The sequence below is a fragment of the Mobula hypostoma genome, chromosome 6, assembly GCF_963921235.1.
Source record: "Mobula hypostoma chromosome 6, sMobHyp1.1, whole genome shotgun sequence".
Classification (NCBI taxonomy): Eukaryota; Metazoa; Chordata; class Chondrichthyes; order Myliobatiformes; family Myliobatidae; genus Mobula; species Mobula hypostoma.
The window spans coordinates 1,515,426-1,534,046 of record NC_086102.1 but is presented as its reverse complement, the minus strand read 5'-3'; the positions used below and the strand labels follow the sequence as shown (position 1 = coordinate 1,534,046).

The window sequence follows — 18,621 nt, the reverse complement described above, 5'->3', positions numbered from 1 at the left end:
AGGCGGCACTGCCTAAGAAACCGTCATGCTACTGTGACAATTATAGCCATCTGGGCTCGGGAGTGCTTCGGAAAACCATTGTCACTCAACACAGTCCGTCGCTGCATCCAGAAATGCAACTTGAAACCGTATTACGCAAGGAGGAAGCCATACATCAACTCTATGCAGAAACGCCGGCAAGTTCTCTGGGCCCGAGCTCATCTCAGACGGACCGAAAGACTGTGGAACCGTGTGCTGTGGTCAGATGAGTCCATATTTCAGCTAGTTTTCAGAAAAAACGGGCATCAAGTTCTCCGTGTCAAAGATGAAAACGACTATCCAGATTGTTATCAGAGAAAGGTGCAAAAGCCAGCATCTGTGATGGTATGGGCGTGCATCAGTGCCCAGGGCATGGTTGAGTTGCATGTATGTGAAGGTACCATTGACTCTGAAGTGTATATTAGGATTTTAGAGAGACATATGTTGCCAATAAGGTGACGTCTCTTCCCGGGACGTCCATGCTTATTTCAGCAGGACAATGCCAAACCACACTCTGCACGGGCTACAACAGCGTGGCTTTGTAGACACAGAGTGCGTGTGCTTGACTGGCCTGCTGCCAGTCCAGATCTATCTCCTATTGAAAATGTATGGCGCATCATGAAGAGGAGAATCAGACAACGGAGACCACGGACTGTTGAGCAGCTGAAGTCTTAGATCAAGCAAGAATGGACAAAATTTCCAATTGCAAATCTACTACAATTAGTATCCTCAGTTCCAAAACGATTAAAAAGTGTTACTAAAAGGAAAGGTGATGTAACACAATGGTAAACATGCCTCTGTCCCAACCTTTGTTGAGTGTGTTGCAGACATCAAATTCTAAATTTGTGTATGTTTTCAAAATACAGTTAAGTTGGTCAGGAAAACTATTGAAAATCTTTTCTTTGTACTTTTGTCAGTTAAATAAAGGTTCACGTGAATTAACATATCACAGATTTTTGTTTTTATTGCATTTTGGAAAATATCCCAACTCTTCTGGAAATGGCGTTTGTACATTAGGATGGATAAGTCCCCGGGGCCGGATGGAATATTCCCCAGGCTGCTCCACAAGGTGAGGGAAGAGATTGCTGAACCTCTGGCTAGGATCTTTATGTCCTCGTTGTCCACGGGAATGGTACCGGACGATTGGAGGGAGGCAAAAAAGGTAGTAGAGATAGTCCGGGTAATTATAGACCAGTGAGCCTTACGTCTGTGGTGGGAAAGCTGTTGGAAAAGATTCTTAGAGATAGGATCTCTGGGCATTTAGAGAATCATGGTCTGATCAGGGACAGTCAGCATGGCTTTGTGAAGGGCAGATCATGTCTAACAAGCCTGATAGAGTTCTTTGAGGAGGTGACCAGGCAAATAGATGATGGTAGTGCAGTGGATGTGATCTAAATGGATTTTAGTAAGACATTTGACAAGGTTCCACATGGCAGGCTTATTCAGAAAGTCAGAAGGCATGGGATCCAGGGAAGTTTGGCCAGGTGGATTCAGAATTTGGCTTGCCTGCAGAAAGCAGAGGGTCGTGGTGGAGGGAGTACATTCAAATTAGAGGGTTGTGACTGGTGGTGTCCCACAAGGATCGGTTCTGGGACCTCTACTTTTCGTGATTTTTATTAACAACCAGGATGTTGGGGTAGAAGGGTGGGTTGGCAAGTTTGCAGATGCCACAAAGGTTGGTGGTGTTGTGGACAGTGTAGAAGATTGTCGAAAATTGCAGAGAGACGTTGATAGGATACAGAAGTGGGCTGAGAAGTGGCAGATGGAGTTCAACCCAGAGAAGTGTGAGGTGGTACACTTTGGAAGGACAAACTCCAAACTCCAGGGCAGAGTACAAAATAAATGGCAGTATACTTGGTAGTGTGGAGGAGCAGAGGGATCTCGGAGTACATGTCCACAGATCCCTGGAAGTTGCCTCACAGGTAGATAGGGTAGTTAAGAAAGCTTATGGGGTGTTAGCTTTCATAAGTCGAGGGATAGAGTTTAAGAGTCGCGATGTAATGATGCAGCTCTATAAAACTCTGGTTAGGCCACACTTGGAGTACTGTGTCCAGTTCTGGTCGCTTCACTATAGGAAGGATGTGGAAGCATTGGAAAGGGTACAGAGGAGATTTACCAGGATGCTGCCTGGTTTAGAGAGTATGCATTATGATCAGAGATTAAGGGAGCTAGGGCTTTACTCTTTGGAGAGAAGGAGGATAAGAGGAGACATGATAGGGGTGTACAAGGTATTAAGAGGAATAGATTGAGTGGACAGCCAGCGCCTCTTCCCCAGGGCACCACTGCTCAAATCAAGAGGACATGGCTTTAAGTGGGAAGTACGTGGTGGGAAGTTCAACGGGGATATTTAGGAAGGTTTTTTACTCAGAGAGTGGTTGATGCGTGGAATGCACTGCCTGAGTCAGTGGTGGAGGCAGATACACTAGTGAACTTTAAGAGACTACTAGACAGGCATGTGGAGGAATCTAAGGTGGGGGGTTGTTATATGGGAGGCAAGGTTTAAGGGTAGGCACAACATTGTGGGCCGAAGGGCCTGTACTCTGCTGTACTATTCTATAATATCTATAAAAAAATGAAAGCAAGCTAACAATATGAAGGTGGGTAATAAATACTTTTTCAAGTTTATAAAAAGTAAAAGACAGTTGAGAGTGGATGTAGAACCGCAAGAAAATGTGTACGTCCTGTCCTCTCCGGTGTGTACGTCCTGTCCTCCCGACACACACGTCCTGTCCTCCCCGACACACACATCCTGTCCTCCCCAGTGTGTACGTCCTGCCTTCCCCGACACACACGTCCTGTCCTCCCCAGTATGCACGTCCTGTCCTCCCCGGAGTGTACATCCTGTCCTCCCCGACACACACGTCCTGTCCTCCCCGGTGTGTACGTCCTGTCCTCTCCGACACACACGTCCTGTCCTCCCCGGTGTGCAAGTCCTGTCCTCCCCGGTGTGCACATCCTGTCCTCCCCGGTGTGTACGTCCTGTCCTCCCCAACACACACGTCCTGTCCTCCCCGACACACACGTCCTGTCCTCCCCGGAGTGCACGTCCTGTCCTCCCCAGAGTGTATGTCCTGTCCTCCCGACACACACGTCCTGTCCTCCCCCGGTGTGTACGTGTTGTCCTCCCCGTTGTGTACGTCCTGTCCTCCCCGACACACATGTCCTGTCCTCCCTGGTGTGTACATCCTGTCCTCCCCGGTGTGTACGTCCTGTCCTCGTCGACACACACGTCTTGTCCTCCCCGGTGTGTACGTCTTGTCCTCCCCGACACACACGTCCTGTCCTCCCCGGTGTGTATGTCCTATCCTCCCCGGTGTGTACGTGCTGTCCTCCCCGGTGTGTATGTCCTGTCCTCCCCGGTGTGTATGTCCTGTCCTCCCCGTTGTGTACATCCTGTCCTCCCCGACACACACGTCTTGTCCTCCATGGTGTGTACGTCCTGTCCTCCCCAGTGTGTACGTCCTGTCCTGCCCGGTGTGTACGTCCTGTCCTCCCCGGTGTGTACGTCCTGTCCTCCCCGACACACACGTCCTGTCCTCCCCGTTGTGTACATCCTGTCCACCCCGACACACACGTCCTGTCCTCCCGGTGTGTACGTCCTGTCCTCCCCAGTGTGTACGTCCTGTCCTCCCTGACACACACGTCCTGTCCTCCCCGGTGTGTACGTCCTGTCCTCCCCGACACACACGTCCTGTTCTCCCCGGTTTGTACGTCCTGTCCTCCCCGACACACACGTCCTGTCTTCCGCGGTGTGTACGTCCTGTCCTGCCCGGTGTGTATGTCCTGTCCTCCCCGTTGTGTACATCCTGTCCTCCCCGACACACATGTCCTGTCCTCCATGGTGTGTACGTCCTGTCCTCCCCAGTGTGTACGTCCTGTCCTGCCCGGTGTGTACGTCCTGTCCTCCCCGTTGTGTACATCCTGTCCACCCCGACACACACGTCCTGTCCTCCCCGTTGTGTACATCCTGTCCACCCCGACACACACGTCCTGTCCTCCCCGTTGTGTACATCCTGTCCACCCCGACACACACGTCCTGTCCTCCCGGTGTGTACGTCCTGTCCTCCCCGGTGTGTACGTCCTGTCCTCCCTGACACACACGTCCTGTCCTCCCCGGTGTGTACGTCCTGTCCTCCCCGACACACACGTCCTGTTCTCCCCGGTTTGTACGTCCTGTCCTCCCCGACACACACGTCCTGTCTTCCGCGGTGTGTACGTCCTGTCCTGCCCGGTGTGTACGTCCTGTCCTCCCCGACACACATGTCCTGTCCTCCCTGGTGTGTACGTCCTGTCCTCCCCGGTGTTTACGTCCTGTCCTCCCCGACACACACGTCCTGTCTTCCGCGGTGTGTACGTCCTGTCCTGCCCGGTGTGTACGTCCTGTCCTCCCTGATGTGTACGTCCTGTCCTCCCCAACACACACATCCTGTCATGCTTCGTGTGCACGTGCTGTTCTTCCTCCCGGGACACACCCTTTCCATCCTTAAGTGCACAATGTGTCCTCCCAGACAGCACACGACCAGACGGGTACGGTCTGTAACATCACTTTCTGTCTGTGTCAGTCACCAACAACTGTGAATAACAACCCACTGCCACCCACAGATCCTTAAGGAACGAAAGGATGAGGACTGGAACATGGGCAACATCGTGCACACACTCACCAACCGGCGGTACGGGGAGAAAGCCGTAGCCTATGCTGAGAGTCATGACCAGGTAATGAGCATAACTGTAGCATAAGGCATTCAGGTGTTATCCTGTTTCTCTTCCCTGCTCCTTTACACCCCTCACACCTCCCAAACATCTACCTTCCTCCTGCACACATCCCCTTCCCCTTCCCCTTCCCCCACTGAGACTGGGAATCTCAGTGGTGATGTAGAAACACTCAGTGAGACAGGGAATCTCAGTGGTGATGTAGAAACACTCAGTGAGACAGGGAATCTCAGTGGTGATGTGGAAACACTTAGTGAGACTGGGAAACTCTGTGATGATGTGAGACTGGGAAAGTCAGTGGTGATGTGGATATATTTCTGGTCTGGTGGGGACCAGAGCAGTGCTTAGAAAATATTACCTGTCGAAGAGATACCTCGCACTCTGACGTTCTCTGACCCAGATGGCATGCACCATTATCAGCTTTCCCACCAATGTTTCTGTTCAGATGTTTCAACTTCGGGCAGACAGGGGTGATGGTGAACTGGCAGGATTTGGGATTAGTCCAGTCCCATTTGTTCAGTAACTGGAGAATGCTGTGTAGGTTCTTGGTTTTACCCCATCCATATATCAGCTTTCTCTCTGGTCGGCCTTACAGGCTCTGGTTGGGGACAAGACCTTGGCATTCTGGCTGATGGATGCGGAGATGTATACCAACATGAGTGTGCTGACTCCCTTGACACCAGTCATAAACCGTGGAATCCAGTTGCACAAGATGATCCGACTGATCACACACGCTCTGGGAGGCGAGGGCTACCTCAACTTCATTGGTAAGTCTGAAAGCAGCCTGTCTCCCTTCGTAGCACCTGCTCCAAAGCTGGAGCTGACATCAGTCCCTCACTGCGGGTGTATTTCCTGTGGCTGACCGGGTCCAAGCGTCCTGGAATCCTCAACCCATCAACCTGATATTTTCAGTTTAATTGTCAGTCAACCAGGCAGGAATACAGACAAGCGACACAGCTTTCGTCTGGGGCTTACACTCACGCACACACATATAGCACATAAAACTATGACACCAGAAAACATACAGTTACAACAAAATAAATATTTTCTTCAGCGCATGTTCGTTCAGAACTGAGAGAGGGTCACACTGTGGGAGGGGTGGTACTAACGAATGTCAGACAGTAGTGAGGGAGCATCTGACTGGGAGGGGTGGTACTAACGGGAACACACCCACCGCCCCACCCATGGGACCATGGTCCTACGGTTCTCTGCCAAACTTTCACCTGTACTTTTCCTGCAGGCAATGAATTTGGTCACCCCGAGTGGCTGGACTTCCCACGAAAGGGGAACAATGAGAGTTACCACTATGCCAGGCGCCAGTTTGACCTGCTGAATAATCACCTGTTGCGTTACAACCAACTCAATACCTTCGACAGAGACATGAACCACCTGGAGGAGAAGTACGGCTGGCTGGCAGCGCCACCGGTGAGTGGGCATCGTTCTGACCTGGCAACAGTCCTTTTCATCCCCCACTATCATCAACCAGGTCCCCAACCTCACCCAGCTCCCCAGGCCATGCACCTCATCCCCTGCCTACTCCACTATTTCATCACGGTAGATCCAATTTCCCTCTCAGCCCCAGTCTCCTGCCTTCTCCCCGTATTCCCTCACACTCTGACCAATCAAGAGCCTCTCCACACCGTCTCAGTGACTTGGCCTGCACAACCATCTGTGGCAACGAATTCCACAGATTCACCACACTCTGGCTAAAGAAATTCCTCCTCAACCCCTTTCCAAGTGGACATCCCTCTATTCTGAGACTGTGTCCTCTGGTCCTAGACTCCGCCACCATAGGAAACATCCTCTCCCCATCTGCTCTATCCATATGTTTCAATATTCGATCGGTTTCAATGGGATCCTCCCCTCATTCTTCTGAATTCACCACTCCTGTCCTCCTCACCCTCACCATCCTCCTGTCCCCTGCTCTCCCTGACCCCCCAATTTCCTCACAACCCCCCCACTCCCTGATTCCTCTGTTCCATTCACCATCACCCTGCTGGTTTTCTCTCTGTCTCGTTGTCAGTGGAGGAGGCAAGGGGCCACTGTAGCATTGACTGTGAACTCCGGGCTGGATGGTTGCTGGGTCTCTCAGGACAGTGTGCTTTAGACTGAAGCTGCTGGCCTCAGTCCTCCGGCCGGCCCTCACCGTTCGCTGGGGCAGCTGTGGGTGATAAGTTCAGCGGTTTCCTGAGGCTCTTGAGAAGACAGAGATGTTGGTCCCTGGTTTTCCATCATCAGCTGTGAACCATTGAGCATGAGGCTCATTTCCCAAACACAGGGGGATGATGTGCATCCTGTCTCTCTCACTGAAGTCTGTTTAATTATCACCCACGTTCTGCTTCTGCTGCAGACTCTGACCAGCCTGAGAGTAGTGAGTGTGTTGGAGGGCACCCCTGCCCTGTGGAAGGGAGAGGCATGTACTTCAACACGGAAAACTCCACAGGGGCCTTTAAAGATGTGAAAGAAGGGAAAGGGTTTTGAGACACCATTCCTGCCGTGGTCTCATTGAGCTTTCCTCTGGTCTGCACTGTGACACCAAGAACCTGTCACTGCTCACATCCCATACCACATCAACAATTCCAGCACATCCCTCTCTCCCTGTAACCGTCAGTCTGGCATACAACAGAGAATACAACCCCCTCGAGCCACCATGTTGTGCCAACCTTTGTAACCTACTCTTAAGATCAACCAAACCCTTCCCTCCACATAACCCTTCAATTTTCTTTCATCCATGTGTCTCTTCAGTGGCCCGAATAAACCTGCCTTTACCACCACCCCTGGCAGGGGGTTACCCACACCAACCACTCTCTGTGACAAAACTTATCTGACATCTCCCCTATACTTCCCTCCAATCACCTGAAAATTATGCTCCTTGTATTACCTATTTCCACCCTGGGAAAAAGTCTCTGGAAATCCACTCATTTGTCCCTGCCCTGAATCAGGCACAGCCTCGGCCCCCATATCCCTTTAGCTGGAAGAACTCACCAGTCAGTCAGTGTCTGTGACAAGAGAAACAATTCACATTTCAGGTCAGAAACCTCTCACCAGAACTGAGTAGCGAGATAGCGAGAGAGAGAGAGGTTAGTTAGCGGGGGTAACAGACTGTGGGGAGGGCAGAGGGTGGAACAGTGGGGGTATTTGTAGTTGGGTGAACTGAAGGGCAGATATTGAATGGGCAGTCGATCTAGTTTGTTTGTGTGATACTGACGATAGTAGTGCAGTAGATAGATGCTCTCAGGCTGGTCCGTGGCATCACGAAGGATATGGGGGTGAGATGGAGACTGGGGGACAAAACTGGCTGGCGAATGGGAGGAGGTCTGAAAGAGTGTGAAACTGAGAGGTCGATAGAGACAAGTGGTGTAACAAAGGGATTGCTGCTGGACACAGGTATTCTACACCATGGTCCAGTAGAATGTTGTTTTGTTTGGTTGTACAACAAACTTGGACTTGTATATACCCGGGGTTTCGATGAAATATCACCAAGTTGCGAGGACTCTTCCAGCACAACCGCTGTTGATTCTTACCAGTTTTTTATCAATGCACCTCAGGAGGCATTCTGCTTGGTATGGCATCTGCTCTGCACAGGAAACTGCAGAGAGCTCAGCACTTCACACAAACCAGCCTCCCTCCATGGACTCTGTCTGTACTTCTCACTGCCTCAGTAACCCCTCCCACATTATTCTCTCTTAGACCATAAGATATAGGAGCAGAAGTAGGCCATTCGGCTCATCGAGTCTGCTCCACCATTCAATCATGGGCTGATCCAATTCTTCCAGTCATCCCCACTCCCCTGCCTTCTCCCCATACCCTTTGATGCCCTGGCTAATCAAGAACCTATCTATCTCTGCTTTAAATGCACCCAGTGACTTGGCCTCCACAGCTGCTCATGGCAACAAATTCTACAGATTTACCACCCTCTTGACTACAGGAATTTCTCCATATCTTTGCTCTAAATAGGTGTCCTTCAATCCTGAAGTCATGCTTTCTTGTCCTAAACTCTCCTACCATGGGAAATAACTTTGCCATATCTAATCTCTTCAGCCCTTTTAACATTTGGAATGCTTCTATGAGATCCCCCTCATTCTCCTGAGCTCCAGGGAATACAGCCCAAGAGCTGCCAAACTTTCCTCATATGGTAACCCTTTCATTCCTGGAATCATTCTCATGAATCTTCTCTGAACCCTCTCCAATGTCAGTATATCCTTTCCAAAATAAGGAACCAAAACTGCACACAATACTCCAAGTGTGGTCTCATGAGTACCTTATAGAGCCTCAACATCACATCCCTGCTCTCATATTCTATACCTCTAGAAATGAATACCAACATTGCATTCGCCTTCTTCACCACTGACTCAACCTGGAGGTTAACCTTTAGGGTAACTTGCACAAGGACTCCCAAGTCCCTTTGCATCTCTGCATTTTGAATTCTCTCCCCATCTAAGTAATAGTCTGCCCATTTATTTCTTCCACCAAAGTGCATAACCATACACTTTCCAACATTGTGTTTCATTTGCCACTTCTTTGCCCGTTCCCCTAAACTATCTAAGTCTCTCTGCAGGCTCTGTTTCCTCAACACTACCCGCTCCTCCACATATCTTTGTATCATCAGCAAATTTAGCCACAAATCCATTAATCCCATGGCCCAAATTATTGACATACATGGTAAAAGCAGCGGTCCCAACACCGACCCCTGTGGAAATTCACTGGTAACCGGCAGCCAACCAGAATAGGATCCCTTTATTCCCACTCTCTGTTTTCTGCCGATCAGCCAATGCTCCACCCACACTAGTAACTTCTCTGTAATTCCACGGGCTCTAATCTTGCTAAGCAGCCTCATGTGCATCACCTTGTCAAAGGTCTTCTGAAAATCCAAGTACACCACGTCTACTGCATCTCCTTTGTCTACCCTGCTGGTAATTTCCTCAAAGAATTGACGTAGGTTTGTTAGGCAGGATTTTCCTTTCAGGAAACCATGCTGACTTTGGCTATCATGTCATGGGCCTCCAGGTACTCTGTAATCTCATCCCTAACAATCAATTCCAACAACTTCCCAACCACTGATGTCAGGCTAACGGGTCTATAGTTTCCTTTCTGTTGCTTCCCACCTTTCTTAAATAGAGGAGCGAAATTTGCAATTTTCCAGAAATCCAGTACAATGCCAGAATCTGTCAACTGTTAATGCCTCCGCAATCTCTCCAGCTACTTCCTTCAGAACACGAGGGTGCATTCCATCAGGTCCAGGTCCTCTTCCATTGGGCGGAAGATACAAAAACCTGAAGACACATGCTACAAGGCTCAAAGACTACCTCCACCCCACTATTACAGACTCCTATCAGAATTCTATCCACTGTTACAGACTCCTATAGGAATCCTATCCACTGTTACAGACTCCTGTTGGAATCCTATCCTCTTCCATTGGGCGGAAGATACAAAAACCTGAAGACACATGCTACAAGGCTCAAAGACTACCTCCACCCCACTGTTACAGACTCCTATCGGAATCCTTTCAGAAATTACAAGTAGGATAGATAAAGGGGATGCAGTGGATGTTGTATATTTGGACTTTCAGAAGGCCTTTGACAAGGTGCCACATCAGGATGCTTATCAAGTTATGAGCCCATGGTATCATAGGAAAGTTACTAACATGGTTAGAATATTGGCTGATTGGTAGGAGGCTGTGACTGGGAATAAAAGGATCCTTTTCTGGTTGGCTGCCAGTGACTAGTGGTGTTCCACAGGGGTTGGTGTTGGGACCACGTCTTTTTATGCTGTATATAAATGATTTAGATGATGGAATAGATGGCTTTGTTGCCAAGTTTGCAGATGATACAAAGATTGGTGCAGGGGCAGGTAGTGTTGAGGAAACGGGTAGGATACAGAAGGACTTAGACATATATGCGGAGAATGGGCAAGATAGTGGCAAATGAAATACAATGTTGGAAAATGCATGGTCATGCACTTTGGTAGTAGAAATAAATGTGCAGACTATTTTCTAAATAGGGAGAAAATCCAGGTATCTGCGATGCAGAGGGACTTAGGAGTCCTTGTGTAGAACACCTTGAAGGTTAACTTGCAGATTGAGTCGGTGGTGAGGAAGACAAATGCCATGTTAGCTGTCGTTTCAAGAGGTTGAGAATACAAGAGCAAGGATGTGATGCTGAGGCTTCATAAGTCACTGGTGTAACCCTCAGGTTCGGCCAGTACGTGTTTGTCTAGGGGAAGACAACTTCCGGCCCCAACAAACTGAGAAATCTCATTGTGTGGATGCTGCATGATGTTTTATCCGGTTACAAATCCACACGCTAAATATCAGACAGTACACCATATGCAATTAACTGATTGTACTTTATAAATCTTAATCTGAATTTAGGGCTAGTAAAGAAAAGAAAAAGAAAAAGGGCCCATTTTAGAGAAAGGTCAAAAGTGCACAATGGAGCTCACAAATACGGCCATTCGTCAACCATCGACCTCCTCCGAGTGTCGCCGACCTTCGGACCCTTGCTCCCGGTCCACTCCGTCCGGTGGTCTTCCAGCTCTGTCCACACGCGGCTTCCTTCTTCTCCTCTCGCTGACCAAAGACGGCGAAAATCTCTCTTCCGGACTCACAAGAAAGAACAACATATCTCTCATTGGATAGGCCCCCCCACATTCCAAAGTCCCGTTATCTTTAGTCGTAGCCCAAACATTGCTGCTACACAGAAACCATTACAGAGCGCTACACTGGTGAGGTCTCACCTTGAGTGTTGTGAACAGTTCTAGGCTCCTCATCTTAGAAGAGATGTGCTGGCATTGGAGAGAGTCCAGAGGAGATCCACAAGGATGATTCCAGGAATGAAAGAGTTATCATACGAGGAACGTTTGATGGCTCTGGGTCTGTACTCAATGGAATCCAGAAGGATGAGGGGGGATATCACTGAAACCTTTCAAATGTTGAAAGGCCTAGACAGAGTAGATGTTTCCCATGGTGGGAGAGTCTAGGACAAGAGGACACAGCCTCAGGATAGAGTGGCGCCCTTTCAAAACAGAGATGCAGAGAAATGTCTTTCGCCAAAGGGTGGTGAATTGTGGAATTTGTTGCCACATGCAGCTGTGGAGGCCAGGTCGTTGGGTGTATTTAAGGCAGAGATTGATTGGTTCTTGATTGGACATGGCATCAAAGGTTAAGGGGAGAAGGCCAGGAACTGGGGTTGAGGAGGAGATAGAAAAAATGATCAGCCAGTGGCGGAGCAGACTCGATGGGGCTGATGGCCTAATTCTGCTCCTATATCTTATGGTCTAAGGTGGTCTCTTGGTTTCACAATCTACCTCATTATGACCTTGTACATTATCGTTCACCTCATTCAGTAGATTTGACATTTTATTTGGCATTGTTATTTACCTTATTCCAGCTCAATGCAATGATTGGATCTGTGATCTGTCTGCACGGGTTAGTCACTGTATTTTGGTGCATGTGGCAATAATACATCAATACCAGTGCCAGTAGGGAGGGTGAGGGTTGAAGAGGGTGGAGAGAGATTGCGGGTCGATTGGTACAGAGTGAGGGGATGGGGAAGTGCCGTGTAATGGGGGTAAATGTGAGGTGGTTCACATTGGTGGGATAATCAGAGATCAGAGAGCGGACAATGTGAATGTGATAGACTCGGAAAGGGAGAGGTACAGACAGACTGGGTTATCCCTGACATCTCCTCTGTACCTACTTCCAAGCACCATAAAACTGTGCCCTCGCATGCTAGCCATTTCAGCCCTGGGAAAAAGCCTCTGACTATCCACACAATCAGTGCCTCACATCATCTTATACACCTCTATCAGGTCACCTCTCATCTTCCGTCGCTGCAAGGAGAAAAGGCCAAGTTCACTCAACCTATTCTCATAAGGCATGCTCCCCAATCCAGGCGACATCCTTGTAAATCTACTCCACACCCTTTCTATGGTTTCCACATCCTTCCTGTAGTAAGGCGACCAGAACTGAGTACAGTTAACCTTTAGGGTGTTCTGCAATCCCAAGTCCCTTTGTATCTCAGATTTTTGGATTTTCTAACATTATATTTCATTTGCCACTTTCTTGCCCATTCTCCTAATCTGTCTAAGTCCTGCATCCTACCGGTTTCCTCAACACTACCTGTTCCTTCACCGAACTTCATATCATCTGCAAATTTGGCACCAAAGCCATCTATTCCGTCATCTAAATCATTTCTATACAGCATAAAAAGAAGTGGTCCCAACACCAACCCCTGCGGAAACCAACTAGTCACTGGCAGCCAACCGGACAAGGATCCTTTTATTCCCACTCGCTGCCTTCTTCCAATCAGCCAATGCTCTAACCAACTTAGTCACTTTCCTGTAATACCATGGGCTCTTAACTTGGTAAGCAGCCTCATGTGTGGCACTTTGTCAAAGGCCTTCTGAAAGTCCAAATATACAACATCCACAGTATCCCCTTTATCTATCCTACTTGTAATGTCCTCAAAGAATTCCAACAGGTTCATCAGGCAGGATTTTCCCTTAAGGGAACAATGCTGACTTTGTACTATCTTGTGCTGTGTCACCAAGTACTCCATCACCTCATCCTTAACAATTGACTCCAACATCTTCCCAACTATTGAGGTCAGGCTAACTGGTCTATAATTTCCTTTCTGCTGCCTTCCTCCTTTCTTAAAGAGTGGAGTGACATTTGCAATTTTCCAGTCCTCTGGCACCGTGCCAGAGTCCAGTGATTTTTGAAAGATCATTACAAATGCCTCCACAATCTCTAACGCTACCTCTTACAGAACCCTAGGGTGCAGTTCATCTGGTCCGGGTGACTTACGTACTTTTAGGTCTTTCAGCTTTTTGATCACCTTCTCTCTTGTAACAGTAACTGCACCCACTTCCCTTCCTTCACACTCTACAACATCAGGCATGTTGCTAGTGTCTTCCGCAGTGAAAACTGATGCAAAATACTCATTTAGTTCATCAGCCATCTCCTTGTGCCCCGTTATTATTTCTCCGGCCTCATTTTCCAGTGGTCTCCACTAGAAAATCCACTCTCATCTCTCTTTTTTTTTTTGAAAATAAAATACTTGAAAAATCTTTTATCATCCACTTTGATATTATTTGCTAACTTGCTTTCATATTTCATCTTTTCCCTTCCAATGATACTTTCAGTTACTATCTGTAGGTTTTTACTCATTTTTGGATCCTCTGTCTTCCCAATAACTTTTGCTTTGTTGTATGCCCTTTCTTTTGCTTTAACATTAGCTTTGGCTTCTCTTGTCAGCCACAGTTGTACTATTTTGCCATTTCAGCATTTCTTCATTTTTGGAATACACCTATCCTGCACCTTCCTTATTTTTCCCAGATACACACACCATTGCTGCTCTGCTGACATCCCTACCAGCAGCTCTTCCTTCCAGATTACTTTAGCTAACTCCTCTCTCACAGCACTGCAATTTCCCTTACTCCACTGAAATACTGCTACATCAGACTTTACTTTCACCCTATCAAATTTCAAGTTGAACTCAGTCATATTGTGATCACTGGTTCCTAAAGGTTCTTTTCCCTTCAGCTCCCTAATCACCTGCGGTTCATTACATAGAAACACCGGGGTGCTCCTGTGGAGAGAGACCGGTGTGTTCCCATGGAGAGAGACGGGGGGTGTTCCTGTGGAGAGGGACCGAAGTGTACCCATGGAGAGAGACCGGGGTGTTCCTGTGGAGAGGGACCGAAGTGTACCCATGGAGAGAGACCGGGGTGTTCCTGTGGAGAGGGACCGGGGTGTTCCCGTGCAGAGAGACCGGGGTGTTCATGTGGAGAGGGACCGGGGTGTTCCTGTGGAGAGACATGGGGTGTACCTGTGGAGACACACTGGGGTGTTCCTGTGGACGGAGACTGGGGTGTTCCTGTGGAGAGGCACTGGGGTGTTCCTGTGGAGAGACACCGAGGTGTTCCCGTGGAGAGACACCTGGGTGTTCCCGTGGAGAGAGACCGGGGTGTTCCCGTGGAGAGGGACCGGAGTGTTCCTGTGGAGAGGGACCGGGGTGTTCCTGTGGAGATACACTGGGGTGTACCTGTGGAGAGACACTGGGGTGTTCCCGTGGAGAGAGACCGGTGGGTTCCCGTGGAGAGAGACCGGGGTGTTCCTGTGGAGAGGGACCGGGGTGTTCCCGTGGAGATGGACCGGGGTGTTCCCGTGGAGAGGGACCCGGGTTTTCCTGTGGAGAGAGACCTGGGTTTTCCTGTGGAGAGAGACCTGGGTGTTCCTGTGGAGACACACCAGGCTGTTCCTGTGGAGAGAGACCGGGGTGTTCCTGTGGAGAAACACCGGGGTGTTCCTGTGGAGAGACACCGGGGTGTACCTGTGGAGAGACACCGAGGTGTTCCTGTGGAGAGAGACCTGGGTGTTCCTGTGGAGAGACACCGGGGTGTTCCTGTGGACGGAGACTGGGGTGTTCCTGTGGACGGAGACTGGGGTGTACCTGTGGAGAGACACCGGGGTGTTCCCATGGAGAGAGACCTGGGTGTTCCCGTGGAGAGAGACCGGGGTGTTCCTGTGGAGAGAGACGGGGTGTTCCTGTGGAAAGGGACCGGGGAGTTCCTATGGAGAGTGATAGGGGTGTTCCCGTGGAAAGAGACCGGGGTGTTCCCATGGAGAGAGACTGGGGTGTTCCCGTGGAGAGAGACGGGGTATTCCTGTGGAGAGGGACCGGGGTGTTACTGTGGAGAGACACTGGGGTGTACCTGTGGAGACACACTGGGGTGTTCCTGTGGACGGAGACTGGGGTGTTCCTGTGGAGAGGCACCGGGGTGTTCCTGTGGAGAGAGACCGGGGTGTTCCCGTGGAGAGAGACCTGGGTGTTCCCGTGGAGAGAGACCGGGGTGTTCCCGTGGAGAGGGACCGGAGTGTTCCTGTGGAGAGGGACCAGGGTGTTCCTGTGGAGATACACTGGGGTGTACCTGTGGAGAGACACTGGGATGTTCCCTTGGAGAGAGACCGGTGGGTTCCCATGGAGAGAGACCGGGGTGTTCCCGTGGAGAGGGACCGGGGTGTTCCTGTGGAGAGACACCGGGGTGTTCCTGTGGACGGAGACTGGGGTGTTCCTGTGGACGGAGACTGGGGTGTACCCGTGGAGAGACAGCGGGGTGTTCCCAGGGAGAGAGACCTGGGTGTTCCCATGGAGAGAGACCGGGGTGTTCCCGTGGAGAGAGACGGGGTATTCCTGTGGAGAGGGACCGGGGTGTTCCTGTGGAGAGAGACCGGGGTGTTCCTGTGGAGAGTGATAGGGGTGTTCCTGTGGAGAGAGACCAGGGTGTTCCTGTGGAGAGAGACCGGGGTGTTCCTGTGGAGAGAGACCTGGGTGTTCCTGTGAGAGAGACCTGGGTGTTCCTGTGGAGAGGGACCGGGGTGTTCCTGTGGAGAGTGATAGGGGTGTTCCTGTGGAGAGAGACCAGGGTGTTCCTGTGGAGAGAGACCGGGGTGTTCCTGTGGAGAGAGACCTGGATGTTCCTGTGGAGAGAGCCCTGGGTGTTCCTGTGGAGAGGGACCGGGGTGTTGTGTTCCTGTGGAGAGAGAGACCTGGGTGTTCCTGTGGAGAGACACCGGGGTGTTCCTGTTGAGAGGGACCGGGGTGTTCCCGTGGAGAGACACCGGGGTGTTCCTGCGGAGACAGACCTGGGTGTTCCTGTGGAGAGGGACCGGGGTGTTCCCATGGAGAGACACCGGGGTGTTCCTGTGGAGAGACACCGGGGTGTTCCTGTGGAGAGAGACCTGGGTTTTCCTGTGGAGAGAGACCTGGGTGTTCCTGTGGAGAGAGACCGGGGTGTTCCTGTGGAGAGACACCGGGGTGTTCCTGTGGAGAGACACCGGGGTGTTCCTGTGGAGAGACACCGAGGTGTTCCTGTGGAGAGAGACCTGGGTGTTCCTGTGGAGAGAGACCGGGGTGTTCCTGTGGACGGAGACTGGGGTGTTCCTGTGGACGGAGACTGGGGTGTTCCCGTGGAGAGAGACCGGGGTGTTCCCGTGGAGAGAGACCGGGGTGTTCCTGTGGAGAGGGACCGGGGTGTTCCTGTGGAGAGAGACCGGGGTGTTCCTGTGGAGAGACACCGGGGTGTTCCTGTGGAGAGAGACCTGGGTGTTCCCGTGGAGAGAGACCGGGGTGTTCCCGTGGAGAGACACCGGGGTGTTCCCGTGGAGAGAGACCGGGGTGTTCCTGTGGAGAGAGACCGGGGTGTTCCTGTGGAGAGAGACCGGGGTGTTCCTGTGGAGAGACACCGGGGTGTTCCCTGTGGAGAGAGACCTGGGTGTTCCTGTGGAGAGACACCGGGGTGTTCCTGTGGAGAGAGACCTGGGTGTTCCTGTGGAGAGGGACCGGGGTGTTCCTGTGGAGAGAGACCGGGGTGTTCCTGTGGAGAGTGATAGGGGTGTTCCTGTGGAGAGAGACCAGGGTGTTCCTGTGGAGAGAGACCGGGGTGTTCCTGTGGAGAGAGACCTGGGTGTTCCTGTGGAGAGAGACCGGGGTGTTCCTGTGGAGAGGGACCGGGGTGTTCCTGTGGAGAGTGATAGGGGTGTTCCTGTGGAGAGAGACCAGGGTGTTCCTGTGGAGAGAGACCGGGGTGTTCCTGTGGAGAGAGACCTGGGTGTTCCTGTGGAGAGAGACCTGGGTGTTCCTGTGGAGAGGGACCGGGGTGTTGTGTTCCTGTGGAGAGAGAGACCTGGGTGTTCCTGTGGAGAGAGACCGGGGTGTTCCTGTGGAGAGAGACCTGGGTGTTCCCGTGGAGAGAGACCGGGGTGTTCCTGTGGAGACAGACCTGGGTGTTCCTGTGGAGAGGGACCGGGGTGTTCCCATGGAGAGACACCGGGGTGTTCCTGTGGAGAGAGACCGGGGTGTTCCTGTGGAGAGAGACCTGGGTGTTCCTGTGGAGAGGGACCGGGGTGTTCCTGTGGAGAGACACCGGGGTGTTCCTGTGGAGAGACACCGGGGTGTTCCTGTGGAGAGAGACCTGGGTGTTCCTGTGGAGAGAGACCGGGGTGTTCCTGTGGAGAGAGACCGGGGTGTTCCTGTGGAGAGAGACCGGGGTGTTCCTGTGGAGAGACAGCGGGGTGTTCCCAGGGAGAGAGACCTGGGTGTTCCCATGGAGAGAGACCGGGGTGTTCCCGTGGAGAGGGACGGGGTGTTCCTGTGGAGAGGGACCGGGGTGTTCCTGTGGAGAGAGACCGGGGTGTTCCTGTGGAGAGAGACCGGGGTGTTCCTGTGGAGAGAGACCAGGGTGTTCCTGTGGAGAGAGACCGGGGTGTTCCTGTGGAGAGAGACCTGGGTGTTCCTGTGAGAGAGACCTGGGTGTTCCTGTGGAGAGGGACCGGGGTGTTCCTGTGGAGAGTGATAGGGGTGTTCCTGTGGAGAGAGACCAGGGTGTTCCTGTGGAGAGAGACCGGGGTGTTCCTGTGGAGAGAGACCTGGGTGTTCCTGTGGAGAGAGACCTGGGTGTTCCTGTGGAGAGGGACCGGGGTGTTGTGTTCCTGTGGAGAGAGAGACCTGGGTGTTCCTGTGGAGAGACACCGGGGTGTTCCTGTTGAGAGGGACCGGGGTGTTCCCGTGAAGAGACACCGGGGTGTTCCTGTGGAGACAGACCTGGGTGTTCCTGTGGAGAGGGACCGGGGTGTTCCCATGGAGAGACACCGGGGTGTTCCTGTGGAGAGACACCGGGGTGTTCCTGTGGAGAGAGACCTGGGTTTTCCTGTGGAGAGAGACCTGGGTGTTCCTGTGGAGAGACACCAGGCTGTTCCTGTGGAGAGAGACCGGGGTGTTCCTGTGGAGAAACACCGGGGTGTTCCTGTGGAGAGACACCGGGGTGTACCTGTGGAGAGACACCGAGGTGTTCCTGTGGAGAGAGACCTGGGTGTTCCTGTGGAGAGACACC

General features: G+C 51.4%; 1 protein-coding gene across 4 annotated transcripts in view; it reads left to right on the top strand.

The window, feature by feature from the left end:
* LOC134347785 (1,4-alpha-glucan-branching enzyme-like) overlaps window positions 1–18,621 on the top strand; it is a 507,671-nt gene that overhangs the window by 430,464 nt on the left and 58,586 nt on the right. For all 4 annotated transcript variants that reach the window (XM_063050206.1, XM_063050207.1, XM_063050205.1 and 1 more), the window contains exons 11-13: window positions 4,621–4,731; window positions 5,324–5,495; window positions 5,969–6,153. In XM_063050206.1, the coding sequence (XP_062906276.1) occupies window positions 4,621–4,731; window positions 5,324–5,495; window positions 5,969–6,153 (468 nt within the window). The remainder of the gene's footprint in view (window positions 1–4,620; window positions 4,732–5,323; window positions 5,496–5,968; window positions 6,154–18,621) is intronic.